The following is a 25224-nucleotide window of genomic DNA, read 5'->3' as shown; positions in this document are numbered from 1 at the left end:
CTTTTGACACCAAACATGTGCTTTATTCTTGATATACTTCGTCTAAAATGTAAATAAGTCACAGACTCACAGCAAACATATGTACAAAAAAATGATAAAGTGCACCAACCAAAAATACGACAGAAAGTCATAAAAAGCTAGCATTTTTTGGCCGGCTGGGTCACCGCTTCGTGTGGCCATTCGCTTCCGAATACACACACATTCACTGACCTCTCCAGCCCCGTATTTTGAGCAAACTCCTCCCTTGACGAAATATTGTACAAGTGGTCGTATTTGCGGACCTCTCCGATGATCCTCTCATCAGCTTGGTCCATTTTTGAGTGTAGCGCAAGACTGTTTGAAAATGGCGGTGGTTTCGTGCTAAACCGGAAACATATATATATATATATATATGTTTAAAATATAAAGAGCTTACTCTAAGCCGCTATAGAGACTGACCTCTAGCATGGAAAAGAACTGCACAAGGTTCAAATCAGGGTGTTCAGCCAGACACACAAACACTACATAGTGTTTCCATAACAAAAATGTGGAGGAATATGAGAGACAAAAGATAAGTTAGTCCCAACATGCCGTAACAATCAGCTCTGTCGCAAAGACAGAGTATTATCCATCTGCTGACATACGCGAATGCTGTCTAGTTCTGATTAAATCTGTACCAATTTTATGTGTCATGGAACTGCTTAACTGGTCACTAAGTACCTTGGACAAGATTTTCTCAACAATGCGACCTACAGTGCCTTGCAAAAGTATTCGGCCCCCTTGAACCTTGCAACCTTTCGCCACATTTCAGGCTTCAAACATAAAGATATAAAATTTTAATTTTTTGTCAAGAATCAACAACAAGTGGGACACAATCGTGAAGTGGAACAAAATTTATTGGATAATTTAAACTTTTTTAACAAATAAAAAACTGAAAAGTGGGGCGTGCAATATTATTCGGCCCCCTTGCGTTAATACTTTGTAGCGCCACCTTTTGCTCCAATTACAGCTGCAAGTCGCTTGGGGTATGTTTCTATCAGTTTTGCACATCGAGAGACTGACATTCTTGCCCATTCTTCCTTGCAAAACAGCTCGAGCTCAGTGAGGTTGGATGGAGAGTGTTTGTGAACAGCAGTCTTCAGCTCTTTCCACAGATTCTCGATTGGATTCAGGTCTGGACTTTGACTTGGCCATTCTAACACCTGGATAAGTTTATTTTTTAACCATTCCATTGTAGATTTGGCTTTATGTTTTGGATCATTGTCCTGTTGGAAGATAAATCTCCGTCCCAGTCTCAGGTCTTGTGCAGATACCAACAGGTTTTCTTCCAGAATGTTCCTGTATTTGGCTGCATCCATCTTCCCGTCAATTTTAACCATCTTCCCTGTCCCTGCTGAAGAAAAGCAGGCCCAAACCATGATGCTGCCACCACCATGTTTGACAGTGGGGATGGTGTGTTCAGGGTGATGAGCTGTGTTGCTTTTACACCAAACATATCGTTTTGCATTGTGGCCAAAAAGTTCCCTTTTGGTTTCATCTGACCAGAGCACCTTCTTCCACATGTTTGGTGTGTCTCCCAGGTGGCTTGTGGCAAACTTTAAATAAACGAGACCTTTTATGGATATCTTTGAGGAATGGCTTTCTTCTTGCCACTCTTCCATAAAGGCCAGATTTGTGCAGTGTACGACTGATTGTTGTCCTATGGACAGACTCTCCCACCTCAGCTGTAGATCTCTGCAGTTCATCCAGAGTGATCATGGGCCTCTTGGCTGCATCTCTGATCAGTTTTCTCCTTGTCTGAGAAGAAAGTTTGGAAGGACGGCCGGGTCTTGGTAGATTTGCAGTGGTCTGATGCTCCTTCCATTTCAATATGATGGCTTGCACACTGCTCCTTGAGATGTTTAAAGCTTGAGAAATCTTTTTGTATCCAAATCCGGCTTTAAACTTCTCCACAACAGTATCTCGGACCTGCCTGGTGTGTTCCTTGGTTTTCATAATCCTCTCTGCACTTTAAACAGAACCCTGAGACTATCACAGAGCAGGTGCATTTATACGGAGACTTGATTACACACATGGGATTCTATTTATCATCATCGGTCATTTAGGACAACATTGGATCATTCAGAGATCCTCACTGAACTTCTGGAGTGAGTTTGCTGCACTGAAAATAAAGGGGCCGAATAATATTGCACGCCCCACTTTTCAGTTTTTTATTTGTTAAAAAAGTTTAAATTATCCAATAAATGTTGTTCCACTTCACGATTGTGTCCCACTTGTTGTTGATTCTTGACAAAAAAATTAAATTTCATATCTTTATGTTTGAAGCCTGAAATGTGGCGAAAGGTTGCAAGATTCAAGGGGGCCGAATACTTTTGCAAGGCACTGTACATCGAGCCAACATCCATATCCGGCCAACACTTTCACATCTGGATAACGGAGGATCTCTTAGCAGAAAAAACTAACCTAATCAATGAGCAAACGGATGATTGACTGCTTGACCCAAGTGTCACGTCTAATCAACTTTTTCGAAGATAATTCATGTGTAAAAAAAAAAAAAAAAATACTGGTATCACAATGTGAAATGCCTACGTTATCATGCGAAGATTTGCATCCTTTGGTTTAATGGGGACGGGATTTAATAAGCCCAGGCTTCTCCCATCAGCCCTTGTCTTTTCTTCGGGTTAATTAATCTTATCACAATGCTATCTTGTAACTGTCAAAGATACCGATGATGATGACAATAAACAGCAAACAACAGTCTGAGCGGACCAATCACAGTCCATTTGGGTTGGCGTGATGCGTGGTCAGGATTTTGTGGAGGTGCATGTCAGGCTACGGCCGACGGTCGTAAATTGAGTGCCCTGACGGTGTAGGTCCACCGCAGAAGCATAAACCAGCTTTGAGGGCGCGAAGTTTGAAGCGAAAAGTAGCGAGGGATCACTGTATTTGAATTGTGCATTACAAAGAATGCATAATATGAGAGCATCTTCTAAATCATGTCTCCTGTTCTTGCAGGCTCTTGGAAGTTTCTACTTCATTCACGAGTCTTTGAAAAACATCCAGCAGTTTGATTTCAAAGGTGAGTGACTCATATTCATCAAAGCAAGAAATGAGACCCTGCCATGGTGGGCCCTCATCGGACACAACCATTTGCAGGCTATTCCCGCTTCAATCAAAACCAACGAGCTAAGATTGTCTTTGAGGATAATGTAAAAAGAGCGGGACCGACTGGTAATGCTTATTAATATTAGGATTTAATTCATCAGATTTCGGGCCTACAGTAATGGTGTTCGGCGGGTTATTGGACAGTTACGGCGGTCTCATCAGCCTGCGGTGTCAGAGGGCCCCAGGGTCCCGTGGCCACGCTAATTAAAGAAGGGATATAGATGTGGGAGCGCCTTGCTTCCTATTACACCCAAGTCAGCATTAGCACCCGTTACCCCAGTGAAGGACAGGGCGACAGCAGGATAGAGGTTCTTTAGTAAAGATACCACTGTTCAGTGCACAATTTTATATTTGTGAATACTCGTGTCATACTAAATGATGTGACTTTTTTTATCTGAACAGTATATATATTTTTTTTACCTCAATACAAGCTGAGCAAAAGTCTGCCTAATGCATTTACCAATGAAAATCTGAATGCATGTACTGTATATACCATGTGCATGTATTTAAAATCTAGGGCTGCAGCTGTCGAGTATTTTAGTAATCGAGTATTCTACTTAAAATTCCATCGAGTAATCGGATAAAACTTTTTTTTTTTAGGTAAAGAGCAATTATAAAAACATGAGGAAAAAAAAAGACATTTCCCCAAATAATGAACCAGTTGTAAACAATCTATGTCTTTATTTTAGATGCACATTGTTGAAAATAGCCAACAATTGCATTTCAGATACGACAGAAAAATACAACAAATTCACTGCTTTCACTCAAAAAACTTAGGCTCTTATTTTTATTTTTAAAAAAATCATATTTCTTACATAAAAATGTCATTACGCTTGATATCGCACATCACTTAAAAGTTAGCTGTTTTTCTTACGTGTTTCAATTTAATTTCCATTTTTGTCAAGCCATTTTTAAGTTGTAGAACAAGTTTTAAGTTTAAGTCTAAATTGTAAGTCCTGATAGGATTTTGAGTTTTTGCAGTGTTCAAAATAAATGTATGATTATGAATATTGGAGCACATTAGGCACCACTGCTACTTGGTGTTTTATTCATCAATGACTACTGAGCTAAAATTGGCAGTTAGCTTTATTATGTTTTTATTTTACACCCTCACCACTCTACAGCGCTGTGTTTTTACAGATTAAATAAAGCCTGTATGAAAGACAGGCTAGCCACGCACCGACAGTAGTCATAATTAATAGAAACCTTGCCCTTCGCAGGACGAGCGTTACGTTAGCAAGGTACAGCAACGTTAATCTTATTTATTAGCACTACGTTAACTTAATTTTACCTCGTCCCGAGTATTGCTCCTCGGGTCTTGGAGTAAACATGGTGCCTCCCGTGGAGCGGGACCTAGGCAGGGCGGTCGCGCGGCAGTCGCGGGGTCCAGCCGTGGGTGCGGAAGCATCGGTGGGTTTGCGGATAGCCGGGGCCGGGCGGGGATAGTGTTATGCAAGTGCCGTCTTAAATACATGAATACATGAAACGGTGTTCGTCTTGGTCTCCAGCTTGAAATGCTCCCACACTTTTGACATTTTCTGCTTTTTCTTGGTGCCTTTCTTCGTTGTTACCTCTATATTCAAGTGTGGTTGAAATCAAATATATCCGCCGCCTCTCCCTTCTTCCTCTACGTCTGTTACGTCAGCGTGTGCCGTATTAAAAGTAGTACGGGCAAAATGTAATGCTTATCCCGGTAATACACCAGGCACGTCTACGTCAACACAGTAAAACGCGGCCATTATAGTCAATCAGCCAGTGCACACCAGTCGCAGTGCAGCCGTGTTTTAGATGTGTCCTTGACGCGGTTCAACGCGTTGAACTTGAAAAGAACGGCAGAGTCAATTATTTGACATGAGACGCGACCCCCTTGTGTCAGTACTACTAGGTAGGATCGGGCAGACCAGAAGTCACTCGTGTAAAAATACGGTTTAACTTGAGAAACTCCATCAATAAACCATTCATAATAATAAAAAAAAAAGATTCATTGAGGCATTATTTGTAAAATACATGTTAAAATCTTAAATGTAGTCTTAAAAAAACAAAAAAATCCTCTGCTTTCACTCAAAAAACAAAGGATTTGATAAAAGAAAATTCTTATTTCTTACTTAAAAATTTAATTACGTTTGATAAGACACATCATTTAAAAGTTAGGTGTTTTCCCCCACGTGTTTCAATTGAATTTACATTTGTGTCAAGCTATTTTTAAGTTCCAGAACAAGTTTTAAGTTTAAGTCTAAAATGTAAGTTGTGATAGGATTTTGAGCCGGGGCCAGGTGGGGGTAATGTTATGCAAGCGCTTTCTTACAGTGAATACATGAAACAGTGTTCGCCTTGGTCTCCACTCCAGCTTGAAATGCTCCCACACTTTTGACATTTTCTGCTTTTTATTGGTGCCTTTCTCTTTGCTTTGGTCGGCTTCATCGTCGTTTCCTCTATATTCATGCGTGGTTGAAATCAAATATATCCACCGCCTCTCCCTTCTTCCTCTACGCACGTGACGTCAGCACATTGTGCCACATTAAAAGTAGTCTGGGCAAAACGTCATGCTTAGAGCTGGCAAGATTAAACGATTCCTCGAGGCGGAGAAAATGCCTTGATCAATTTTTAAAATGGAGTTACTGGAAGTCTTTTCAGCTCTGATAAAATCTACCTATTCACAATCATTACAAAGCTGTTTCATGAAACTTAACTAAAATGCTTGTCACATCATTGTGGTGGTTTAAATCTTTCTGAAAGCAGATTAAAAAAAGTAATCTAATGATATTGAATGAAACTCATTTAATTGGTATTCAACCTCTAAGTAGCTACTTATCTTATTATCTTTTTGGAATGGCAAAAACTAATTTCTAAGGGCTTAGAACTAGAAGATGGAGTGTCATTGTTTTAAGACTATGTTCAGGGATAATTGCGCCCTAGCTTTTAGGACTGTATCAATAAAGTAAAGATTTGATTCGTATCTAGATTTTGGTTCATGCTTTGATGCATGAATAAAAAATACATAAATAAATGTACTGTATTCATAAAGGGCAGAAACTCTAATACATCTATTAATTATTTGCTAAAACTGGAATCTTTTTCTTACTGTTGTTATTATTTCTATCCATTTTTTTTCCCCAAAAAGAGGGCATTGGATTTTTCCTTCAATTTATATGATGCACTGGATTTTTCATCTCTAGACTTTGTTTCAGTAACACGTCCGTTTTCTTCACGTCATGTCAACGTTTAGTTTATGGCCAGCAGATGGTGCAGTTGTCTGTACAAGGTTGTAGTTTATAGTACGGTTTTAATGCTGTTTAGAGATGATTAATCACTGTTTGGTCTTAGAAAAATTAACATCTATTTGTATTTTTTTAAATTTTTTTTATTTTGCTTTCCCTTAATCAGCCAAGAAATTCAGGAAGGCGGTTGGGAAGGAAACCTGCTCCGAAACACTAGAAAGTACACCCTCGCTGGAGAAGGAGAAGTTCCCACAAGACTACTTTCCTGAGGTGAGTTATGGGATCAGCTTGATGTGTCTTGTGTATTAGGAATTGCTGTGATATAAAATAAGTGATCACTTTTTTCCACTGTAACAACGAATAAATTAGAATATACTATTGTCTCTAAATGTAATCTACAAAACGGAAACCGCTCGTTGTTTCCCGAGGTTGAATTCGAAGCTTATTCTGGTGCCTTCACCTCCCCTGCATGGTCCTCTGCACCAAGCTGAGCATGGAGCAGAGCTGTGCTGATGTAGTCATGAAGAGCACGACCGCCCGTGTGTCATTCCCGCACTCCCTACTCATCTGTCAACCATGCTCCAACGGCCGCCTCTGCACATATATGCAAAACAGATGGAATCAGCCTTCCTGCACTATTCCCCCAATTTCCATGTCTTTCACAAACTGTACCCAGGTTCAGGAGGAAAACATGAATCAGATATCGTAGATTCAATCTGAATATGATCGAAAACAAGTTGCCCGGATGCAGTGCAAATCCATTTCCAACAATTATGACAAATTTTTGCAAGCAGGAAAAAAAAAAGCACAAAACAAGATGGCAAGGTGCATCTTGATAGGGAGACAGAGAGTGATGTTGGAAGAAAAGCGCGGTACAGGGGGGTGGTGGTAGTTGAGAAAAGTTTTTTTCCCTGTGATTTATTCCCCTTTCCTGACTGGGATATGAATCTGGGATGATGCTCTGGAGAGCGGCACTCCAGATAATGTTAGCCCATTTAAAAAGAGCAGATTTGTGTAGTCTATCAGGGTCGCTGAGTATTTTTTTCCCCTGTCTCCCTCCTCCTCCGGCCCTCCATAGTGAGAAATTGGTTGTTATCATAGATCACAGATACTGCTCAAACCTCTTATGAAAGATGAATTAATTTCACTAATGCTTTAATGCAAAGCTCTCATGAGGGAGGCAGACTGGTGATAACCCCTGCCTCATCCCTGCTTCCTCCGCCTATGATTTATGCCCTCTTTTAGTAGATGAAACTGCCTACATTTGCTATCCATCTGAGGCTTTGAGGAATCCTATTACATGGGGATCCTAGACCCAACAGCGTGCCACACGCAGTCCCAAACCAGTTGCTTGAATCTCAGCTTGTTCAGGGCACACGGTCTCAGCCTTATATCATGATATTGGAGAGAAACATGTTCGGAATAGACGTCTAACGCACACCAAGGGGGCAGGCACTGTAGCTTTCTCAATGTGCTCATAACTGATGTTCACTTCAAATGAAATGTTTTATTAGGTTAGATTAGATATTTTATAATTTATAAAGTAGTTTTTATTAGTCAGAAGAACTCCGCTCTTGGAGGTTATAGAGTGATAGCAGACGAATTACTTGGCTGGTGGAAGACACGGATGTTTGTTTCTCCACATCTGTCTCACCTTATATAAGTCCTCATTAATGAAATGTCAATTGGCTGGATGCTGATGACATCATTCTGTGACAGTGTTGTGTGTGTGTGTGTGTGTGTGTTTGCTCAGTTGCCTTGGCTGCAATTGCAGGGGATGTCAAAATTGTTTGAATGTCTATTTCCGTTATTTATTTATTTATTTTTTAAATGTAACTTTTCTTCTTGTTTTACTAAGCACCACATCACACTCTCTGTATATACCATGCATATGCGTGTGCTGGCAGTAAATGAGATCTATATATGTTAGAATTAGGGCTGCCAAACGATTAAAATTTTTAATCGAGTTAATCACAGCTTAAAAATTAATTAATCGTAATTAATCGCAATTCAAACCATCTCTAAAATATGCCATATTTTTCTGTAAATTATTGTTGGAATGGAAAGATAAGACATAAGATGGACATACAGTATACATTCAACATGCTGGACATAAGTACTGTATTTGTTTGTTATAACAATAAATCCACAAGATGGCATGAACATTATTAACATTCTTTCTGTTGAAAGGATCCCCGGATAGAAAGACTTGTAGTTCTTAAAAGAGAAATGTGAGTACAATTTATAGTAATTTTAAATTAAAACCCCTCTTAATGTTTTTGTTTTAATAAAATTTTTTAAATTTTCAATCAAAAAATAAACTAATCGCTCGCCATTGTTGACGCCGCCGAGTGGGACGTCACATGGGCTCCCTGCCTTTCTTCCACAGTGTCTTTAACTACGTAAGGTAGTGATTGAAATACACCACAAGGTGTCAATAGCGAGTTTTAAATTAATTAGAGATCTAGCCAAGGCAAAGTCTGAGTAAGTTTTATGTGTATTTTGCATAGTTATTTTGATTGGGAATGCCAGTTCTCTTTGCATGGAGCGCTTTTCTTTTTGTGAACATTATTTTTTTGAGAGATTAGGCTCGAGCGTTTACGTCACAGCAGCACGGGATCATGCGAGATTTGCGACAACGCAGCCATTTCGGAAGCACGTCTGCATCACGGAACATCTTAACTTAACGGCAAATACAATTCAACTACGAGTGCCAAAGATGGTAGAAAAAGTAAGGAAAACCTGCCAGTTCGATACAGAGACAAACTTGTTACCACGGCGAAGGACAGATATGTGAGCAATTTTAAGAATGTGAACAATGTTGACTAGAGCTGTCCCGACTAGTCGACATGGTCGACGTCATTGATGACGTAAATCCGTCGACGAGCACAACATCCCGTCGACGGCTAATGAAGGGTTAAAAAATATATGCGTGGATAGTTCAGAATGTCGCACGCTTGGTATGCAAGCGGGGAAAGCGGCACAAAGCCAGAAAAGCGCACCAGAGTCCAAGACATTGACTTATTTTTAAAGAAACAAAGGAGGGTAGGTACACTGTTGTGTCCTGTCTCTTCAATGCCAAGCTTGGCTGCACGTCGGCCGTGAATGATAAAGACAGGACATTGTAAGTCCGTCTAACTAACTAATGACATGTTTTATTGAAGCTGCTAAGCCTGTCGCGATATGCAATAAGTCCATTTATCGCATGGTAAATAAAAATGAGGGCGGTCATTTTCACGGTTGTGTTTTATCGCTGCGCGCGCGTGCGTGCATTTGTGCGTGCGTGAGTGCTGATGGTTTTCTCTCATCAACACGCTGTAGTATTAAAGTTCAACATACAAAATAAGAAAACACATCTATATTAAACACTATATACATATACTATATATACACTGCAAATGGGAAAACCAATAGTATCAAATACTTGTTCTCCCCACAGTACGTTAGCATTGCTACTTTGAGGTGAATGGGGAAAAAAGACGACCTACTTTAGCCGGCTATAAAACAGGCAGCCTTCTCCAAAACTTGCAGTTAAAAGGTGACACTTCAAACATGAAAAATCGCTGGTTAACAGCATTTGCAAAAGGAAAAAAATCTATTACTGACAACAAATGCAATGACAAAAAGTGCTTTTTTGCGGAGTGTAAAGCTTAAATTAGCAGTTTAGCGAACGTACTTCCGGTGAACATTTCAAAATAAAAGCATGTAATGTTTGTCATATACGTAAATAACGATTTCTGGAGTTAATCCCACATACTTCAGATTCTACACTAAGAATACCTTTAAAATGACACCCTTTATGAAAATTCTGATTGGCAATGAATAATTATTATAATACTATTATATATAGTACTACAGTATACTATAATATTAATGCTAGGTATTTTTTAAAGAATTGTTATGAATCATTTTGGAAAGGTGAAGTCAGTGTTCTGAATCTGTTTACATTCCATTCTTTTGCACAAGTTAATTCTATCAGCATTCGAACTCATTGTTTATTTGTGATTTATAATTGTTATTTATCTGTTTATTTGTACTTTAATCAAGAATTTAAGTGTTCCAAAATGTTTTTGTGAATTGACAAGCGTAAAAAAAAATTTTCATTGCTAAATTAGTTAAAAAAAAAAAAAAAATTTTTTTTAATTATAAGATTAGTCGACTAATCGTAAAAATAGTCGGCTGACTAATCGGGAGAAAATTAGTCATTTGGGACAGCCCTAATGTTGACCCTTACGAGCAAGCCGAACACAAATGGAAGAAAGATGTCGACAAGCTTCCACCACTACGCGAAATGGACATCATGCTGTATTTAGTGTTTGGTGTAAGTTACTACACTCATCAGCAATTCCGAAAATATAAATCGCTACAAAGCTACGAACAGTTTTGCTGCGGATGGGTGCAGGATCTGCACATTATGACCATAGCAAACGGCAACACCATCTTTCTAGCAAAGGTAGGCAATGTGTGTTTACATTAGTCTGTGACCACGGATGTACAAATTTTTTGTTGCAGAAAATGTAGCCTGTGTACAAATTCTTTGCCACTTTCTCACGTCAAAATATTACAGCTTTTTCATTTAGCAACGACAGGAATTATGTCTTATGAAGACAATGCACATGTATGCATGCTAGTTGTTTAGCTGTAGCTATAGCTAACAACAGGCCGACTTAGGGCATAAAGTTACCGAAATTTGCGTAAACAAACGAAATAAACTTACCGGAGTGGAAGTGCATAGAGCAAACTCTGTGTGTAACTGGAGAATCAAACGTTATGCCCTTCCTTCTGATCGAGGTCACCCATGCCATTCTTCGATGTTTGGTAAGTTCAGATATGACCTTTCCCTCGCCTTTTCTCCATGTAGGGATCCGGAAGAAACTCAATGGTGTTCCGTCGAGCTGTACATTCTCCTTTCAATTCGATCGGTTGTTGCAATTCTTTACCGCGCAATAATTTCCAACCATTTTTAAAGAGCAGCCTGTGTTGAAATGCCTCACTGTTTATGTTTCCCACTTCCAAAATGGCGATAGCGGCGGAAACCTCGCAAGTGCCACGTCATACGCTCGAGCCTAATAGGAATATTATTTTTGTTGTGCTTTCACTAAATGATACTACTTAACTGTTCCACCCAAATGCATGATGGGAAGTTGGGCAACCATGACTGTCAGTGGTGGCTGCAAATGGTATATGTTCTGCGCTGTGTTCATTAAAGCGTGTTCAGAAAAAGATCATCTCCTGTCAGTCTTCCCCACGTCATTCGCCACAATAGTTATGTTTTTTGTGAAAGAGTTGCCAAAGCTTATGCTCTCAATGTGCAAAAACGGCGTCATTGTAATCTGTTTGAGGCAATGCATTTGCGGGTCATTCCGTGCATGCGTTAAATGCATCAAGTATTTTAACATGATTAATTAAAAAAGTTAATTACCGCCCGTTAACGTGATAAATTTGACTGAACTAGTTCAAATAAAAACAATTGCAATCTATTCCACAAAAATTGTCAACAGGAGCATTAAGTTCCCCGTACAGAATTCATATTTGTCATTGCCAGGGTCATGAAACGAAATTTGCCACAGTATTCTACAATATTGACTCTAACCCTTTATAGAGTAAGTGACTATTTTTGATTATATGAAAAAACTTAATTGCTACAATATTAACATCTGGTATCCAAGTGTGGCCTACACAACCCAAAATGTAATGTACACACATGTGGACTCCAGGTTTCAGTAATGATATACCTTTTTAAAATTATTAATCATTATATTTTATGTTTTTAAAAAATGAATGCATAAATCAGAAATTAATTAAATCTTCATAAAAACTAATACAATTACATTAATAAAATTTTAAAAAATACAAACATAAATAAAATATGGTTATGGTCACCATTAACTTAGCCTAGAACTCCAGACTCTTGAGTTCTAGAGTCTAGCGACTGTGTAGCGAATCAAATTCCCAGGGCGGGGCAAGGTGCAGACTTAGATTTAGTTGCTATTACTGCTTCTGGGAGATGATTGGATCAAACTTTACCCATCGAAATCAAATCATGAGGTTTGGCACGCCCTCTTTGCTATTTTTGACTCTTTGAAAATGGCTGACCAAACGCAACTTGAAAAAGGATAACGTAAAGTGCTAATTTCTCATCAAAAGCACATTATCATTAACATGAAAAGTAACCAATAAAAGCATGAAACATACCCGACCAAGAAATTGCACTTTGTTCTGGTGTTTGAGTAGAGTAAAAGTCAGCGTAGAATTTTTTATCTTGCTCTTGTTTTACTGCCTTTGACTGCGCTAGACATATAATCAATTTTGACTGGGAGGGCTGGCAGCGTTCGTTCGCTGCTAGCTTCCCCCAGTCAAAATGGATTCGGCGTCTCGTACCGTCATATTTAAATGATATCGGATAATATTGACATCTCTTTTTCATTATGAGTTAGGGGCGAGGGTCGGCAACCCCTGTTTTGAGAGCCGCATGCGGCTCTTTAGAGCTGTCCTAGTGGCTCCCTAGAGCATTTTCAAAAATGTTTGAAAATGGAAAATGATGGTTGAGGGAAATATATTTTTTGTTTTGATATGGTTTCTGTAGGATGACAAAAATGACACAAACATTAATAACGTTTTCCAATGCCGTAAAAATGTGTAGAATTAATATTAAATTTCAACATTTCTGTCAACGAAGATTTGCGTCATGGTCTGCGATACACGTTTCTATCAGTGGGGGAATCCAAGCAGGTGGCTATTGTAAACAAACCAGCAGCTGAGTACCCAGATGGGAGTGAGAGAAAAAGTGTGATTCCATTACATACTTACTAAGAACTTCGAGGAGCGCAAAAATAGATTTAAGAAATGGATTGCATCGGCAAACTCCACTACTGCTGCATGTTTTGTTGCAACCCGGGAGATAACAAAGCATAGAAAACCGTTTTGTTTTTCGAAACCTCAAAATAAAAACGACATCAAAAAATTTCTTTATTGCATTTCTATAATTTCATAAAAGCAATGAAACAATTCACTAATATTGTAATGAATTTTAACTTGAGGAGGCATCATACAACAGAGTAGTCAAATTGTTTGTTGGATGCACTGCAGGGAAAATAAACATTAAATTATAAAGGCTCATTATGTATTTTTAGCCGACTTAGTCATTTTGATAGTAGGCTAATATAGCTCATACGGATACATACACCATGTGTTGCCTTGATTTTAAGCCTTATGTAAGGCTTTTAATTTTTTGCGGCTCCAGACATTTTTGTTTTTTTGGTCCAATATGACTCTTTCTACTTTTCGGGTCGCTGACCCCTGCCTGGTTTGAGGCAATATGCAATATTGCCTTCAAAGTGAATGCAGAAGTCTTCTGCCTTTGTTCAAGGGTGGGTCACAGCCTAACACAGCAGTTATGCCTACAGACCATTAAATGTCTCGAAACTGAAATTCTTGGGATTTGTTATGTGAGCATTCATGTTGCAAACATTAAATTAAAAATAAATGATTGAAAAATAATGAATGATTAACGCAGTACATATCTCATTCACTGTACTGAAGCTGTGGGCCTTTGTCATTATTTTGAGCCAGAAGCGCTGTGTGAGTCATACGTGACATGTCAGTGCCTTATTGGCACTTTGCACTTGATCCAAAAAACTGATGGAAAAACCTTGAAGTTGTTACTTTTATCATTATTAAAGTATCCAGTGGGGCATCACAATACAATTGGCCGTAATTTGTTAAGTCCACAGCTGTATATATCGGAATCAAATTTTTGGAGTTGGACAATATCGGGATTGTAGGTTAAAAAGTCATTATCGGACAATTCTACTTAAAATTTGTGTCAGCAGTTGGGCATGGGCATTAAATGAGTATAACGTGGCATTAAAAGTGACATTCAAAAGCATTAAACGAGATTTGTTGATACCTGTGAACACCCTAAAAAGGGGTTAAACAAAAATTCACAACTGTCAAACATTTGTAAAAATAACTTTGCCACTGTAAGACTGCTTGTGTTGAAGGAAAGTCTCAAAACTCCATTTCTAATGGAAATGCAAGAAATTCATAGAAATTCCCATTAATTCACACTTGTTTTTTTTATTATTTTTTTCTAAAGTGTGCTGCCACTGTATTTTTTAACTACAAATAAAATAAGTAGGACCCAATTATATGAGTGACTTTTAAGTCTTTTGGGTCTTCTCCATGCAACGAGTACTCATAATTCATTCTGGGGAAAAAAATGCTTTGTTGTCTTCTGTGTCTACAATTAATTATAATTTAATATCCAGTAAATGAATTACATTTGCAATTCATACTCATGACCATTTATTATAATTTGTCGACGTATAATGTGAGATTAATGATAAAATATTCATGAAGACGGAAGTTGCAAATATCTTTTGAACGTTGATATAATGGATTTGGTGTTCTGACAATCTTTTCACCCCCACTGAGCATTAATCTATTTATTTGCTCGCTGCGGTAATATGCCTCCACAAACCATTGCATCATAAGAATTTGTCATAGACCAATATAAATAAAGTATACGACCAAAACCTTAATGTGTTCTTGCTATTGATTGTTTTACACAGGAGCAGAACAAGATGAAAAGGAGGAAAATAGCTGAGAGGCACTAGATCAACTCCCATAAGAGTTTTGTATTTGTTGTTCACGCCATAAGTGTGTCCATAAAAGCAATTAATTGAGTTCATGTACCTTGACAGCCCCTTGTGAAGCACGCTACAACACAAGAACACAATTCTTCTTAACTTTATCAATGTGGTTCTCTGCTCATTTATAATTCAATGATACTTTGATTCAAATTAATTTTATTTTTATATTTTTATTTTATCTGTCAAACTTACCCATCAAAGTCAGTGGGTGGGACTTACACCTGATTGGTTACATCAAGCCTAGACGGGTCGATTTTAGATACACGAACAACGCAGAGCCTGAAACATATTCTGACACACTAGGTGGCGCTTCCTTCACTCAGGTCAAACAAGTGGAGGACGTCGCAAGTTTTGTTCATAAATTCATGAAGTGCTGCAACGAAGAGCCGGAATTCCGCCAACAACTTCAATAAATTCCCCTGCTTTGCACACTACATGTTCTTTGTGACCAGCTCCACATAATCAGCAATGTCTAAAATTAGCAGTCAAAATTATCGCGTTGACGGGCGTTAATTAATGTTTTTAATTAATCACGTTAAAATATTTGACGCATTTAACGCACATGCCCCACTCAAACAGTTTAAAATGACAGCACAGTGTCATTTCCACTTGTTACTTGTGTTTTTTGTTGTTTAGCCGCCCTCTGCTGGCGTTTGGGTGCGACTGATTTTATTGGTTTCAGCACCATAATTATTATTGACATCAACAATGGCGAGCTACTAGTTTATTTATTGATTGAAAATTTTACAAACTTTTTAAAAACGAAAACATTAAGAGGGGTTTTAATATAAACTTTCTATAACTTTTACTAACATTTATCTTTTAAGAACTACAAGTCTTTCTATCCATGGATCGCTTTAACAGAATGTTAATAATGTTAATGCCATCTTGTTGATTTATTGTTATAATAAACAAATACAGTACTTATGTACAGTATGTTGAATGTATATATCCGTCTTGTGTCTTATCTTGCCATTCCAACAATAATTTACAGAAAAATATGATATACTTTTAGATGGTTTGAATTGCGATTAATTACGAATAATTAATTTTTAAGCTGTGATTAACTCGATTAAAAATTTTAATCATTTGACAGCCCTAACCAACTCCCAAGGAAATTTCGTAGCAGCCATGTTTAAAAAGTCTTCGGACGACAGCAATCGATTAGACTTAAATCAGCATTAGTTCCGCTCACTGACTTGAGTCGGTGAGTTTGACAGGTAAAATAAATTCATGAAGTGCTGCAAAATGTGTCTATGAAATAATTGACTGGTGAAATAATTATGTTTTTACTTTAAATAAGCTGATATTTTAATTAATGACACATTTAATGACACTTACTTAATTCTAAGGGTGTAACGGTACATGTATTTGTATTTAACCGTTTCGGTACGTGGTGCTCAGTTCGGAACGGAGGCGTACCGAACGAGTTTCTGGCGTAATGTAACCCTTACTTTTCGAGGCTGTGAGTCGATCGGGTTACAGTTTCTTTGTGTAGATTATATTTACTCCGTCTTCTCTACTATAATGAGGACCAACACTGTAGGACAGTATAACCCAGAAATGTCAACGGCACGACAACGTGGCCGCCACGAGAGCACAGTGAAACGCGGGCGTTAAAGTCAAACAGCCAATGCTCACCAGTCGCAGTGCGACCGCGTGTTAGACGCGTCCCAGAAGCGGCACGACGCATGCGAAAAGAACGGCAGAGTTTATTATTTGACACGAGACGCGACCCTCCTGCGTCAATACTACTACTGGTAGCTAGGATCGGGCAGACCGGAAGTCACTCGTGTAAAAATACGGTGGATCCAGTCGATTTTCAAACTAATATGCAACCGTAACCCACTTTTTGAGTCCATCAGATCTGTTGAGTGGTAGATTGGGGCACAGTTGACTTGTCTTTTTTGATTTACTGCCGTCTTCTCTGCTATAATAATAACCAACTCGCCCCCGTGTTCAATACAAAACCCTCCTACCACAACAAAACAAGTAGGAGCTAATATTCACATAGGAACCAAAGTTATACAACATAAAATATACAATATAAATGAATGCTACATCACATTTGTAAAATATAAACACATAATAAAATAAATAATAGCCCATTTAAATAAGATAAATTGAAATGAGCTAAAACACATGTAATTAAATATTAAGAATAATATGCAGATCCTGCTTACACAATTACATTTATTAATTTCTGTGTGGCGCTTTAGCTTGAGAAAACACACCAATAAAGCTTTTGAAAACCGTTCATAAGGAAAAAAATGATTCATTGAGGCATTTCATTTGTAAAATACATGTTAAAATCTTTGTCATTGGGATTGCTTTTCTCTATAGCACAGGACTTTTTTTTCTTCTTTCTTTTAGAAAGAAAGCTGACCAATACGCGGGATCTGAAAGGCAAATTGTTGTTGGATTATCTTTAAATACTCGCTACTTTTTGAGCAGAATTCTAGCTTTGTATAGGCAAATGTTCCTATTGTTGAAAGGTGTGTAATAAACAACTGGCACATTTATATTTTGCATTTTGTTTTCTTACTGTACTGAAAATGAACCGAACTGTGACCTCAAAACAGGTACGTACCGAACCGAGATTTTGGTGTACCATTACACCCCTGCTTAATTCCCATTTTAATGAATTACTGACACATTTAAGTATTAATTTAAAGATGTATTCATATATTTCATTCTGTCCTATTCGGTCTTCCTTATTATAGTTGTCTTGACTGTCTGAATACTTTCTCAAACAAACTGGGTGACCTGGGAAATGATCAACCCAATGAGCAAGCTATCAAAATTTGGGGTAGTGGAGATGGGGTTTTTACCTACTACAACAATACTTCTGAAGAAAGTGTTTTTCTTAGCTTTTGTCATTCAGACTTTTTCTTGTGCGTGTACATAGAGACGTGTACGTGTGTTTTCAGTCAGCCCGTATATGTATTACTTTTAGCCCTGGATGTGACCCACGGTGTAGCCACCGTTCATCACTGTCATGGGCAGAGACGCCATCACTGACCTGTGGTGGGTCAGCCAATGTCACCTCGAGTCTTCTGACCTTTTACCATTCCCCTTTGACTCCCACCCTTATCCCCGCCCAGTGACTCTTCACAGCCACTAAATCTGATTTATGATATGATTACATGTCACTTATCCGCTTAATCCAAATACGTCTCCCGTTTTGAAAAAGTGACACGATAGCGTCAAAATTAATCTTTGTTTCAAAGAGTTTTTTCACGTCGTCTTCAATGTCAGCACCCAAATATGATGTCATCGTGTCAAGCAATATAGAGCAACACTTTTCTTCCCTTGACTGTGATTGATTTCACAAGATTATCATATTAACTGAATTCCTGCAAGAAACAAAAAATCCCTATATTGGTTTGAACAAAAAATAGCAGAATATGTGTGTGGTTGTGCGTGTGTGTGTCGGTGTTTATAAGCAAGCGATGAAGCAGAGGGCCGATCAGTCATACGTAGAGCAAATGGGGCAATCTGGGGCCAGGTGTCAGGGAAGTGATTGATTTTAATGTTGTGATTGCAGTTAATGGCTCTTTAAATTAAATCGAGATTAAACCTCTCTGGCTGCAGTCAGTGCTTGTATGGGCGCTGAGCACGACCACCCCTGCATCACTTTTCATCTTGTCCGTCGTCATCCTAGCCACTCACTTTCTTTCCTCAACTTTACCTGAATGAGTCGCTATGAAAAGTATACATGCAATTCACATAATGTTCACATACAGTATTACACTGTAATAGATGGAGTTTATTGTTAATTGTTTGCCTTCATACAGGCATGTCATAATTATTTATTATTAATACCCTAATATATACAGTGCCCTCCATAATTATTGGCACCCCTGAAAAAGATGTGTTTTTTAGCTTCTAATATATATATTTTTTAATTCAAATAATATGGGACCTTAATGGAAAAAAAAGAAAAATCCAACCTTCAATACAAGTGCATTTATTGAGTGGGGAAAAAACCCACATAAAGAAAAAAATATTTGACATCAAATAATGTGTGTCACAATTATTAGCACCCCTGGTCTTAATACTTTGTACAACCCCCTTTTGCCAACAAAACAAGGTCTGGGGACTGAGATGGCCATGGGAGGAGCTTGATTTTGTTTCTGGTGAACCATTTTTGTGTAGATTTGGCCATATGTTTAGGGTCATTGTCTTGCTGAAAGACCCAGTGACGACCCATCTTCAGCTTTCGGGCAGAGGGCAACAGATTTTGATTTAAAATGTCCTGGTATTTCAAAGCATTCATGATGCCATGCACCCTAACAAGGTTCCCAGGGCCTTTGGAAGCGAAACAGCCCCACAGCATCAATGACCCACCCCCATACTTCACACTGGGTATGAGGCTTTTCAGCTTGCGCATCTTTCGTGGCACGTCAGACCCACTTAAAGGGTATTAAAACACTAAGGGGCTGTGAGATATCAATAGAACCGTTATGTGGCAAGATAACAAATATTAATAAAGTAACAAAAAAATAAATCGCATTCATGAGCAATTATCGAAAATAGATCGAAAATTACGAACATTTCCGAAACTATTCCGGAAACAGCCGAATGGGGCGGAGACGTCATAACAAGGAAACGAAAGGTCGAGGCAGGTGCAATCGTTGTTTATCGACGAGAGAGTTGCGTTCGTGTTTTATCAAAAATTCGCTAAAATGGTTCAAACCTGTCATGCTATGTGGTCTACAAATAGCCATTTGTTGCAATGTAGTACCCATGAGTTCTCGAACGCGAGGAAAGGAGCTGGACTACGCAGACAATGTGTAAAGTTCGTCCGTGCTAAGAGGGCTAATTTTGCAGACCCAGCCTCCGGCACGGTTTTGTGTGGTGCGCATTTTACACCTGAAAGCTATTCGAACTATGGACAAATGAAATCAGGTTTTGCTAAGAAATTGCTGATGAAAGCAGCCACCATATACGCGCAGCCACCTAAATGTCCCGCGATATCAAGAAAGAGGACGACTGGCTCTGATGAGACCACCCCAGGCTAACCAAAGGAGCGGAGCAGCCAAGCTCGAAATGGCCAGAGTGAGTACTCTTTTATAATAAAAACATATCATGCATTGGATATAGGACTGGACACATGTATAAATTATCGCTCGTAAAATATGTAGAACAAATCCTTGAATCCCATTCATATTTGTGTCTGTTGGGAGAGCGAAAACCTATGATTGCGCAATAAATGATAATTATTCTATACATTACATTATTTTGCGGTCACGGTGTATCAGCTTCACAAAAAGAAATGCAAAACAAACCATTTGGTGTTTCCCAGCCGATGTTGCTGGTGTTTCATCAGTGTGATTGCTCCTCTCAATGATCCTTTCATTAGGCTGGATTGGCTTTCGTTTGGGCTCAAACTGATAACCCACAACACCAAAGAAAGGTTCATAACTCTCCTCGTCACCATCAGAAGAATGTTCGTTGCGTTGGATTCGTCGCTGCAACTAGAAACAAAATTGTCCGCTATCATCGCCGCCATTCAGTACTAAGCACTGAGCCGGTTGTTTCCTCGTAGTGACGTCACGCACACAATATGCTAGATTTCCGGGATCTCGTGGGCGGGTCCTTTTAGCTTGACAATCGATCCAAATTTCTATCATGTTCTTGGTGTTGCGATGTGTGTAATTACACAAAGTGGCATGATATGAATCCAAGAGGCATGCGTTTAAGGATAAATGATGGAATATTAGCATTTCCCCAGGTGTTGTCATACCCTTTAAGGTCGAGTTATACTTACGCGTCAGACCTGCGCCGTCAAGGAAGAACCGAGTTACGACCCTGCGCCGTAGCCTGACGCGCTCCTCTCGAATTTTCTAACTTTCGCGTCGTATAGACTGGTATGACGTGGCGAAAACGGACTGTGATTGGTCCGCTTAGACTGTTGTTTCTGTTTCAGCGCGAAATCACCGCCATTGTAGAATAGAGTCAAACATTATTTTTCTCCACGCAAAAATGGACCAAGCCGACGGGAGTATCATCGAAGTCTCTTGAAGACATTATTATGATTGCCGAATGGCAAGGTCGGCGATTGGAAAAAAAAAAATGGAAGAACCACCAAGACGTGTGTGTTCGGAATCGAATGGCCGCACGAAGCGGTGACCCAGTCGGCCCAAAACTGCCAACTTTTCATCACTTTATGTCGTGTTTTTGGTTGGTGCACTTCATCATTTATTGTGTACATATGTTTGCTGTGAGTCTGTGACTTGTTTATGTGTCACATTTCAAGTATATGAAGAATAAAGCACAGATTTGGTGTCAAGAGTTGTTTTGAGCTTTAATTTTCAATAACAGACAGTTCACACACGATACATCATCACTGATTGAGAGTGCCTCGGTGCTTTTTATGATAACTTTAAAATCAAGGCTCCCAACGCAGTTTGGGAAGTTCCATAGACGCCAGAAATCTGCCATGCTTCCCACTGGCTGGTTGTAGGACACGGCAAACATATTGGGCTGGAGGGCTTTGCAGACCTTGGACGCAGTGCTCGACGCCAGTTTGAAGCTAGCCGCCACAGCTAGCTCTCTCCACTCGAGTCTAGAACTCTCTGTGCGGCATCAAAAGTCGGGCAGACCGCCGCGAAACCGTCTTCTGCGTCGCCTGCCCCTCAACATTTGTATGTTCAACATTTATTCAATGTTGATGAGAAGAAGATTCACATTCAAGAGTTCCATCTTGCATTGTTTATTTTTCTCCATTAAACTAGACTAGCGGAAGTCAACAAGCATGCCCCAAAACCGTACAAACATAACGCCACACCCCTCTAGTGGCTTGGTGGTGAATTACAGAGCAACGCGTTCCCTCACCGCAGAACTATCGAATGTCGAATGAAGCTGTAGTCGCTGCGCCGTCAACGCAACGCGGGAGTATAACTCAGGCTTTAGAGTGTTTGTTGCCAAAAAGCTCAATCTTGGTCTCATCTGACCAAAGCACTCGGTCCCAGTTGAAGCTTGGGACCGTGTGTATTTTTGTGTGAGACCAAGATTGAGCTTTTTGGCAACAAACACTCTAAGTGGGTCTGGTGTGCCACGAAAGATGCGCATGCTGAAAAGCACCTCATACCCACTGTAAAGTATGAGGGTGGGTCAATGATGCTGTGGGGCTGTTTCGCTTCCAAAGGCCCTGGGAACCTTGTTAGGGTGCATGACATCATGAATGCTTTGAAATACCAGGTCATTTTAAATCAAAATCTGTTGCCCTCTGCCCGAAAGCTGAAGATGGGTCGTCACTGGGTCTTTCAGCAAGAAAATGACCCTAAACATATGGCCAAATCTACACAGAAATGGTTCACCAGACACAAAATCAAGCTCCTCCCATGGCCATCTCAGTCCCCAGACCTTGTTTTGTTTGCAAAAGGGGGTTGTACAAAGTATTAAGACCAGGGGTGCTAATAATTGTGACACACATTATTTGATGTCAAATAATTTTTTCTTTATGTGGGATTTTTTTCCCCACTGAATGAATGCACTTGTATTGAAGGTTGGATTTTTCTCTTTTTTTCCATTAAGGTCCCATATTATTTGAATTTAAAAAAATATTAGAAGCTAAAAAACACATATTTTTCAGGGGTGCCAATAATTATGGAGGGCACTGTATTATAGTTTAAAATACAAAAGAATAATTACTTACATCAAATTCCATTCACTGCTTTTAATGTCACAATAGAGTATTTGGACAGCAACTCATAATTGGGCCCATATATCCTTTTAAGGCAGTATGGATTCATTCCAGTATGCTAATGTAATTCAATTTGATACAGTTAATCTTGTTCTAATGCAGATTGAAGGATGTGAGGCGCAATCAAATACCTCTTACCTCTTTAATGTGAAGGTTTTTTTTTTTTTTTTTTTCTGAATGAAATTAGTCAATTTGTAATTATGTGACCTGGCCCATAATTAGTTTATTCATCACTACAATTAACTCCCCATTAGGAGTATCAGAGAGAGTTGCACAGTAAACGAGGGGCTGCGGAAAACCGACTTATTTATCCATTCAAGAACTAGAAGACTCACAGCATCAATTTGTCCTTCATTTAATAACCAGCTTCATGGTGAATCATGTGGTGTTTCAGAAACATCTTTAGACTTGTAATTGGATAATTAACTTAAGGCTGGTGGGACCTGATCAAACAGCTGTTGTATACCAGATGTCCACACTCTTAGTATAACTTTTTCCCCCCACGACATAGACCAATAAGCATAATATTTTTAGAAAAATGAGGTTTTAGTGCATTGTGGATAAAAGGTGAATCCAATACATACATTTCTATGCTGTATATTAGGGCCGTCCCAAACGATTATTTTTCTCCCGATTAGTCTGCAGTAGTGGTAAGATCTTAAGCCCGAGTCTGAACCTGACCCGGCCCAAAATGTAAATTATTACGTTTGGGCTGGGCCGTGCCGGGCCGTGCCAGGCTTCTCTCTCACTAACTTCTTTAAAATAAATATATAATAAATATATAAATATATATTATGCATACTAAAACAATGTGTGGATGTTAAACTAAGGAATACTCATTATAAATAAATAATTTGGATAAAACAGAGAAGCGCTGTATGGTAATTGCAAACAGGAGCCGCAGAGCCAGAGCATGGCCTGGGCACGTGAACACCGTGGCCTCGCCCTCTTTTTAATCTTCCCCTCCGCATCCATTACATATTTTTGACCTGGTCATAGACTTCATAATGGTATCGACATGACATGGGGTGCGGGGCCGATTAATAGGCGGCCTGCATTGTTGGTGTGGCCGTCAAAGCTGACCGAATGGAATCACAGACAAAAAGCTTTTTATATTGAAAATTCTTGTGAAATAATGCTTAAATCCTGGAATTCTTTATATATATGGATGTAAAACAGTCTCGATTCTTGGTTAAAAGCAAAAAAAAAACGTGCAGATAGCATTTATTTTACGTAAATATGTCGAAGTATGACACTAGTCTGTTAGTCAATGTGGCGGCCGCCATATGTAAACAGAGTTTTTCTGGTGAAAATTCTTGTGAATAAATGCTTAAATCCCTGAATTATTTATAGATATGGACGTAAAACAGTCTCAATTCTTGGTTAAAGGCAAAATAAAAACCTTGCAGTTAGCATTATTTTACATAAATATGTCGAAATTCGACGCTAGTATGTAAATGGAGCTTTTTCCGGTGAAAATTCTTGCGAATAAATGCTTAAATCCCTGAATACTTTATAGATATGGACGTAAAACAGGGTCGATTCTTGGTTAAAAGAAAAAAAAAAAAATGTGCAGGTAGCATTTATTTTACATAAATATGTCGAAGTACGACTCTAGCCTGTTAGTCAATGTGGCGGCCGCTATATGTAAACAGAGCTTTTCTGGGGAAAATTCTTGTGAATAAATGCTTAAATCCCTGAATTCCTTATAGATAGGGACGTAAAACAGTCTCGATTCTTCGTTAAAAGCAAAAAAAAAAAAAAAAAAGTGCAGTTAGCATTTATTTTACATAAATATGTCGAAGTATGAAGCTAGTCTGTTAGTCAGTGTGGTGGCCGCCATATGTAAACAGAGCTTTTCCACTCAAAATTCTTCTGAATAAATGCTTGAATCCCTGAATTCTTTATAGATATGGAAGTAAAACAATCTCGATTCTTGGTTAAAACCCAAAAAAAAAAAAAAACAATGGAGTAAGCATTTATTTTACGTAAATATGTCGAAGTACGATGCTAGTCTGTCAGTCAATTCGGCGGCAGCCTTACAAAAAAAGAGCTTTTAACGTTGAAAATTCTTATAAGTAAATGCGTAAATCCCCAAATTCTTTGCAGATATGAACGTAAAACAGTCTCGATTCTTTGTTAAAAGAGCAAAAAAAAAACAGGCAGTTAGCATTTATTTTACATAAATTTGTCGAAGAATGATGCTAGTCTGTTAGACAATGCGGCTGCAGCCTTACAACAAAGAGCTTTTTATGTTGAAAATTATTGTGATAAAATGAAAAATATAATGATTACCTTGAATCCTCGAACAAATCACTCCTGAGACAATCCTTCCTGTTTGTATGCGGTACAGCTTTCGTACTTTTTCAACCTAAATTCGGCATGTTGCTGCGGCCGACTGCGAATAACTGAAGCGGATTGTGGGATGGCCCCCTACTTGAAGGCGTGGCACAGTGAAGGTCGAATCTGACTCGTTAATATCATTCTGAAGTCTATG

The 25224-nt window shown here is 38.8% G+C and overlaps 1 protein-coding gene across 3 annotated transcripts in view; it reads left to right on the top strand.

Moving 5' to 3' along the window:
- Positions 1-25224, top strand: part of LOC130923279 (inositol polyphosphate-5-phosphatase A-like) — a 370235-nt gene that overhangs the window by 215975 nt on the left and 129036 nt on the right. For all 3 annotated transcript variants that reach the window (XM_057848875.1, XM_057848873.1, XM_057848874.1), the window contains exons 5-6: positions 2995-3058; positions 6529-6632. In XM_057848875.1, coding sequence (XP_057704858.1) covers positions 2995-3058; positions 6529-6632 — 168 coding nt within the window. The remainder of the gene's footprint in view (positions 1-2994; positions 3059-6528; positions 6633-25224) is intronic.

The sequence above is a fragment of the Corythoichthys intestinalis genome, chromosome 10, assembly GCF_030265065.1.
Source record: "Corythoichthys intestinalis isolate RoL2023-P3 chromosome 10, ASM3026506v1, whole genome shotgun sequence".
In the NCBI taxonomy this organism is placed as follows: domain Eukaryota; kingdom Metazoa; phylum Chordata; class Actinopteri; order Syngnathiformes; family Syngnathidae; genus Corythoichthys; species Corythoichthys intestinalis.
The sequence above is the reverse complement of the archived record's forward strand: the minus strand, read 5'-3'. Positions and strand labels throughout refer to the sequence as shown.